General features: G+C 38.4%; 1 protein-coding gene across 7 annotated transcripts in view; it reads right to left on the bottom strand.

The window, feature by feature from the left end:
- Positions 1–268: 268 nt before the first annotated feature.
- RAPGEF6 (Rap guanine nucleotide exchange factor 6) overlaps positions 269–8,378 on the bottom strand; it is a 194,972-nt gene continuing 186,862 nt past the window's right edge. For 5 of the 7 annotated variants that reach the window (XM_004737410.3, XM_045075541.1, XM_004737411.3 and 2 more), the window contains 3 exons: positions 7,099–7,601; positions 4,524–4,838; positions 269–3,833 (listed from right to left, as the gene is read on the bottom strand). In XM_004737410.3, coding sequence (XP_004737467.1) covers positions 3,808–3,833; positions 4,524–4,838; positions 7,099–7,601 — 844 coding nt within the window. In that variant the 3' untranslated portion in view covers positions 269–3,807. Of the gene's footprint in view, positions 3,834–4,523; positions 4,839–6,877; positions 6,986–7,098; positions 7,602–8,378 lie in introns of those variants that run through there. The other 2 variants (XM_045075543.1, XM_004737414.3) reach the window with 2 other exon arrangements.

Here is an 8,378-nt window from a genome sequence, read left to right as displayed (position 1 = left end):
TAGCCCTGGGCTTTCCTGTTCTAAGAGAGAAACAAGCCAAATGGGGATTAACCACTGTTATTTGGTTTTTCATCAAACACCCTTTTTAAAACCCAAAAAAGAGATAGGTATTTTCTAGACACCACCAAGTCAACAATAATTGGATCACTCCAATTTCTCTGCGGACCTAAAATATAAGGCCTTCACACCAATGCTAGCCCCACAATGGCCGCCTTGAGTGACTGGGTGTCATTATTTTATCTATGTAAGAAATAAAGAGCAGAGAAGCTTAATGTAGATTCTTTATTGATTCCACCAATGTATTAGTAGATATGATAATAAATGGACTTTTACATTCTCTTAACCAAAAATATAACAAATATTTACACTCAGTAAAAATACAAAAAGCATACAGAGGCACTGTCTTTCTAAAAGACATAAGTTTAAGAGGTATCAAAAAATAGGAGACAAACATTGCTCGTTACAGGATACTTTACAATCACTGAATTGTGCAGTATAATTGCATTTAATTATTAGAACTGTGCAGTTTTGTCTTTTTCTGATAAGCTCACGTTTCATTTTAAAAGATCAAGTACAACTGCATTGTGTATCAAAAATAAAGAAGCCTTAAAAAAGCACAACAAAAGCTAAAGATGAACTGGGGTTCAAGTTTAAATTTGAAAATGTACTGTGACACTTTTGAAGATTCATCCCTCTGTTCTAGCCTTTAAGGTAATGCTAAAGGGATACATCTACTTTAATATCACATTTTTTAGAAACAAAATATATCAGAATAACAATCATTATCATTGTTTTAAATATACAAGGAAATTCTTTCTCCTCTCTTTTCATAGGGAAGAGAACACTTCATAAAAATTAGGTTTGTTCTCATAAATCCTCATGATTACTGCCACACTTCTGGCCTGGGAGATGCTCAGGTTATACCAATGACCACAGTATGACTTACCAGCCTCAGGAGAAACCAGTTAATAAGCCTTATTATTCTCTCCAAAGATCAGAATCAAAGTAATCATTTGGAGGAAGAATCTACTACTTAAAATAAATATTTAGGGAAGTTATATAGCAGATTTACTAACTGACCAAATCTTTCATTCTAAACGAACGGTTCTGTTGAAACTTATTTGGCAAAACTCATGGATTTACTGCTTCAGGAAGTCCTGACAGATTCGGAGCTGAGGGGAGGTGAGGGCACTTGTGTCTTCATTAAAGTTAAAAATTTATAAAATAAAAATAAAAACAAAAATGGGGGTTTAGAATTGGAGCAAATACAGGTTAAGGCTTCCCTTGTTCTAGTATGTAACTAAGAGAAGGCAGAAATGTATCCTAAATTAGAATTAAAATATAAAAATCACAATGCCATGAGTTTTTAGGGGATACACACAGATCAAAATACAATGCATTTGGCTTTAGTTCCTGATCACTGTTATCGGCTGACCCCAACACTCACAGGAGGAGCTAGATAAAAACAAAGGCAGCCACAAGGTGTAGTCAAAATTACAGCCTCTGACTCTCTGTGCAAGATATTCTCAACACCATTAAGGATGAAGACAGGTAAGGCTCGCGATTGATTTCAAACACCTGTAAACAGACAGATAATGTGCAAACAGCACATTTTTGGGGGGGTAATGGATATAAAATAATAAGAATATATAACCAAATTTGACACAAAGAGATGCTTTGTTTTGTTTTCTTTTGTTTTGCCCCGGACATGAAAACACTATTACGTAAATCAATGAAGGGACATTTTCTGTGATCAGAGGAACAGTGTTATTAGGTTAAATCACGACAGTGTGAATTTCAAAACCAGGATTTTTTGATCCAGGCCACTTTCCATGTCAATGGAACAAGAAAGCTACAGAGTCAATTAGCCTCTTTCTAACATACTTGGCAGGTGGATTTTTAAGGCTTTAATAAAGTTTCAAATTCATGGGGTTTTCGTGCCCAAAGGAATTTTTCAGATAAGCTATTTTTCCTAAATGAAGAGACAGTCATTTTGAAGGAAAACATAGAGTACTCCCATTCACCACTTGGGAAATGAATTACTTCAAAATGAAGGGGATGGGGGGGTAGGGTGTGCCCCTAGCTGGCTCAGTAGGTAGAGCACGTGACTCTTTATCTCAGGGTCACAAGTTCAAGCCCCATGCAGGCAGTGGAGCCCACTATTTAAACAAACAAACAAACAAAAACTGAAGGGGACTGCAAGAAAGTGAGAGAGGGAAGAGATAGCTAGGGAAAAATGAGAACAAACTCTTAAAAAAGGAAATCACAAACGAGCTAAATCCTATAAATTCACATATGGACGACCACTCAGAAGTAAACCCATTTTGGCTCCATGTTAATCTGGGTATGCACACAAATAGCTTTGGCTTTTTTCCCTTTTTCTTGCTTTTTTTTTTTCTTTTTTTGGTAGTCATCACAGAAGTTTATTAAGCTCTCACTTACATTTACATTAAAAAACAAATGATAAATTTTAAACTTAAGATATAGAAAACACTGTATTTAATTAGTAAAAATGTGGAAAAACTAGATCATCCAGTAAACAGTCACTGAAATTTTAATTAAATACTTAGAAGCGCCATGCCCAATAGGCTATTAAGAATATGTATTTCTTTCCTCTCAAGGGCTAAACTGAGTACAGAAAAGAGAATCATTTCCACAATTCTAGCTCCTTTGTCCCCCCTAAAATTTTCACTTATCACCTCGGTGTGCTCATGAGCTTTCTTGCAGGCAGCTGGGGGCTGCTGCTTTGATCAGGGTTGAACACAGCCTCATGCTGAGATGGGGTGCAGGGGTGGCTGCAGAACATACATGCAGCTGAATTCATCTCCATGGTTACAGACCAATGATTACATTTCCTTTGGGAAGAACTCCACATTTGAGCAGTCAAAAATTTTTGTTTTGGATTTCTGTAGAACTCTACTGAACCCATTCTCTACTTAATGGATTTACACTTTTAGTTAGATGCAGCATAACTTTAACTTCAGAAGGGATTGGTATACATTTTCTTTTGAGAAAATATTTCATTCTTTGGAGATGAGGGTGGCTACCCCCCCAGTCACAGCCTCCCTGTCACAAAGGACTGAGAAGAAACCCTGTGGCAGCTTCAGCTGGCCTTCTAAATCAGCCAAGGGCAGTATCTTCCAAGCACCTCAACCACAAAGGGCTTCCTATCCCACTCAAATGGAGATCCTACATTGCACTGGAGTTACAGATCAAGTTCATCTGTCTAGATTAAGCATACCATCTGATAAAGATGACTTCAGTTTGATCAGAGACAGTTTTATGATCTCAAACCTAAACATCTGCTAATAACAGCTCCCCAAAACGAAGAAAACCAACCACAAAACTTCAAATAATAAGTTACTTTTCAAATGCACAAGAATATCCTTGGTAATGGCAGACATTTTGAATTTGTCCGTTAAACCAAGCTATGGCTTGGAAATAATACTAAACTATTATCTTAAAAATAATTTGGTTTAAGAAAAATGTATAATGATATACATAGGGAGGACTCCCAAGTTTGCATCTGTTTTAGTAACTGTGGTCCCAAGGCAGGTCTGGTATGCGAAGTAAAGACTGGTTTCCAGGCACAACATCCATAGCTGAGGAAACTGCATCTGCAAGGATTCAGTAAAAGGAAGCATGATTCAGAGCTAGGTCATCGCTCAGAGTACAGGGAACGAGACCTCTGGGTTAGCAGCAGCAGCAAGCTGTTCGTTGGCAACAACGGCCTGCGGAATCATGAGGTGGTTCTGCCCACTCCTTCCTCGACGGCTTCTGGAACACTTCCAATGGGTCCTCCAAAGGCTACACTGCTGAGACCTGTTCATTTTCTGAAAATAGTAAAGACATCATTAAGTGGTAGATGAGGCATAGTAATGACGATCAACATACAATCTAGCCACCTGTTTAGAGAACTAGTCACTTTCAACCAAGAAATCCTCTCAAATATCCCATCAAGGCCCAGATTTTATTACAATGACATGAGTGCTGCTCGCACTGTGGACTGACAGACGGCATTGCCCTAACTGCTTCATCGCTTCATTACTCTACTGCTTGAAGGGATAAAATTTCATTTATTTTTAATAAAGCAGATCATTTTGCAAGATGCTGCCCCAGCTGCAGTCAGTCAAGAGTTCTGCTGTTAAGAGTAACTACACCAACAGCAAGACTTCAGGTAATGAGGCACTTTCCAGTTTTCATGCATTAATGTGAGATGCAGCTCTACTAAGGTCAAGTGCCTCCTCTCAAAATGATTGTATCAGACTGAGCCACTGCTGGTCAAATTTAAGAAGACCCTATCTGAGCAGGAAGAAGGGTACTGGGCACACAGAAACATGCAGATTACTCCATTCAAAAAATACACCACCACATTAAGGGATTTCTTTCTTTCTTTTTTTAAAACAGAGATTGCTACAGCAATTAGAAGTAAACATTAATGACTATATGAAATAACAGAGTAGAGATCAATTCATGTATTCAGCAATTTATTTGAGACCCATTAAGGTAGTCTGTCAACATACCATCTGCTTCGCTATCTGCATCAGTCACATCTGCTAGCTTAGGATGGGACGGCTGCAAAATCTGCCTCTGAGGCTGAGTTACAATCTTCGATGGAACACAGGCCACGGGGCTGCTACCGAGGGAGGCTGGTGGCAGTCTAGAGAGGCTGTCATGCATCATCTTTGACCTCTGCACTGCCACACTATAATCTGGAGGTTTTAGGTGTAGATAGGGTCCTTCCTTTAGGTCCGCTAAAGAAATCCCCATGTATCCTGGAGGAGTGGGAGGTGGCTCCCTATACCTATCCTCCTTCTTGGGTGAGGTGACACAGTACACTGGCATGAAAAACAAGCAATGGAAATGTTAATGAAAAATCTAAGAAATGAAAGAAAAAAAAATACTGAAACTTATTACAGTGACAAAACAGAACTCAAAAATAGACTAAATGAATATATTTGAATATAGAGAGAGCAGATTAAAAACATAATGATTAAAACTTAATATTTAAACCTGTTTTCAAACACATAGATCACATTAGGTCTTATAAACAAAACCAGAGTGACAGAGAGTTGAAAGAAGTGATGTGGTGACAAGCCCTCCTCTTCAGTGGAGCACCCCCCCACCCCCAAATTCAGAAACAGCTGCCTGGGACACCAGCCCTGGGGATGACACAGTCAGAACCATTCAGCAGTTTAACCTGAACACCTATGCTCTGCTGACAGGGAGGATTTTTGCAGAAATGACATCTGGACCCTCTATTTCAGGGCTGCCCACTCTGTCCTGAGACATGAACCACCGTTTTACAGCACTCCTGTGGAAACGACCTGTCAGTCCTGCTGTATCAACAACTTAAACTTCCTGGGTACAGAGGACCTAATTCCTTCAGGCATCTTACTGCTAACTTCTGATTTGTGATTAAGTGGGAAAAAAAAAGAGAAAAAAAAAGCCATAATTTTAGGAAATCCATCTTAAGTTTCTGTGATTTTCAGTGCACATTCAAAGTAACTGTGACTTTAAAAAAATGTAACTTAAAAACCTTTTCCCTAAGTTTGCAGACCATGGGACAAAGGCACAGTTTCAAAAAACTTCAGAAATAGGTTAAAGAAAGAAGAAGTTCCATTTTATTAAGACCAATTCACAGGACCTAAGGGATAAACCACTCTGATGGCCTTACTGATGTAAACTTTTAAACACAAACACTACCTAAATGTAGGCAGAATAAATTAAGAAAGACCATTGGTAATTCTAATGTTAACTGCTCTTTTAGAGACAATCAGGTTTGTTCATAATGAAATTTCTACAACTGTAACAGCAAAATCTGCATGTAGTATCAAGTTCTTCAAGGATTTCCATTCCCACCCAAGAGGATGGGGCAGGGAGGGAAGGGGTGAAGTCAGCAAAACCAGTAAGACAAGAATGAAGAATTTAAGCCCAGAGTTATCTAGAAATGCAATAAAAGATTTTTAAAAATCTAGTTTCCGGGCGCCTGGGTGGCTCAGTGGGTTAAGCCGCTGCCTTCGGCTCAGGTCATGATCTCAGGGTCCTGGGATCGAGTCCCGCATCGGGCTCTCTGCTCAGCAGGGAGCCTGCTTCCTTCTCTCTCTCTCTCTGCCTGCCTCTCAGTGTACTTGTGATTTCTCTCTGTCAAATAAACAAATAAAATCTTAAAAAAAAAATAAATAAATAAAAATAAAAATCTAGTTTCCTAAAAGGACAGGAGATTCATTTTATATCTTTGTACAATCATGTTTAACTATCCATATAGCAGTTACCCAGAAAGATTTAATAGAAAATGCTTGGAAAAAAATCAACACGCTAAAAACCTTTATAGCAGATTGCTATAATGCAATCTGACAAGTAAAAATGTACTACACATGTGCTATAGACATCAGCACATCTTTCACATTTTTAGTAATTTAAACTGATTTCATTAATATGTTATATAGTTGATTCAAAGTATAGTCATTCCATATAAATAGAAAAGCAGGGGCTATTATATCTAAATATTTACATAATTCAGTGAATAAATGAAAAAATGTATTTGATGGCTAAATACTAAATGAACACATACAACAAAAAAGCTGTTTGTGGTCAGAATGGAACCCAAAACAGGAGCTGGCATAGCCATGATGTGTGCTAGGGGGGTATACCCAAAAATATTTTCGACTTCCTTATCACAATTTTCCCCACTTTTATTAAAGAATAATATCAGATTTAAAGTTTCTACCATGTATCACATCAATTGGGGTCCAAACAATGTATGAGGTGACAAAGAGAATAATCCCTTTGTCAGGGTTGCATAGTAATACAATTTTCCTCAATGAAACCACAAATCTCAAAAACAAAACACAAATGAAACTGCCAGCTTAATTACCTTCATATCAGCCCTCTGATTTTAATAGACTTGAATACCTGTCCCAAAACCCTTGAGAAATTGTCAACTTTTTGAAAATAATTTGTTTGTAGAAGGCAGGAAGAGAGCCTGGAGTGAGAAGAAATATTTTCAGGGGTAAAATTTTGGGCCAAGATATCCCAATGCCACTTTTTGCCACTTAATCTCTAAATGCCACAGATGACAAAAAATACAGAACTTACCAATCAGGCCCTTTTCTGTACTTGAAGTAACAGTTTTATAAACTGGATCAGTGCCATCCTTGGGGTCCAAGCCTTCAGAGGACTCAGGTGCGATGCTCTCCAACACTCTCCGTTTAACTGTTCCATAGTTTGGTTCATATGTGTCAGACAGAGAACTGGAGGAGGCCCAACTCTGTCTCATCTGATTAGTCTCTAGGTTTCCTTTACACTGACCACAAGTTCTAGAGCAGCCTTTAGGGCAGGAATAGGGCTCACAGTCAGGTAGTTCAACTTCAGCAATGGGGCCATCCAAATGGGTATGTCGATAAGCATTTAAAAAATCCCAGCCTTTTGGGTTTGGAAGGCTTTGGAAGTTGTCATGGGAACTGCTTGAACAGGAAGTCCAACTTCCACGACCACTATCTGCTGCTTCTAAAATGACATGCTCATGGGAAATCTCTTCATTACTCATAGAAGAGGAGACAGCTAAACTCTTGACAAGAGATGGTTTTGACAGCGTCCACCTAAAAAATTGGGGATACACCATTAAAAGTAATTTACTGGCTTACTGGAAAAACCTTCTTCTGTCCAATCCAAGTATTACTGCCTACGAAAGACTACTGAACATGCATCGTAAGTGTTCAATGCCAAAATAATCTTGTGAAAAAAAAAATGACACTGTAATCAATCATCACTTAATCTCTATATCCATTAATATTCATACTTACCCAGAAACATACTTGGGAGAAACTCAAATACTTATTAGCAAAGTTACCTCAGAAATTTTTCTTGAATTGATTTTAAATGAAAATGAAAAATGAGGTTTGAAATGAGTAACATTAAGTATACATTTTCATTGTTGGTCAACATAATGCTAGACTCTCTACATGGATACAGAACAAAGAATTCTTAACTATATGTTCTCAACCATATTTGGTTTTTCAATGTTAACTCTGAGGTTAGCCTAATATAAAGCCAAGTACAGAGTAACTTCTCCAACCAAGAACTGTAAAATGTATACTATTATTTACAGCACGTGTCCCCAGATTAGGGCTCAGGAGCCAAATTCAGCCAATGGCATGTTTTGGAGCAAGAGCATGTATTGTCTGGAGCAAAGCATGGTATTTTACATTTTAAAGAGTTTAAACAAGGGCACCTGGGTGGCTCAGTTGGTTGGGTGGCTACCTTCGGCTTAGGTCATGATCCCGGAGTCCCGGGATAGAGTCTGCAAGGGGCTTCTACCTCCACAGGGAATCTGCCTCTCTCTCTGACCTTCTCCTCCTCTCTCATGCTCTCTTCTC

Source organism: Mustela putorius, unplaced genomic scaffold (genome assembly GCF_011764305.1).
Source record: "Mustela putorius furo isolate JIRA1106 unplaced genomic scaffold, ASM1176430v1.1 tig00000145_pilon_pilon_pilon, whole genome shotgun sequence".
Taxonomy (NCBI): domain Eukaryota; kingdom Metazoa; phylum Chordata; class Mammalia; order Carnivora; family Mustelidae; genus Mustela; species Mustela putorius.
This window is presented reverse-complemented; position numbering and strand designations above follow the sequence as displayed.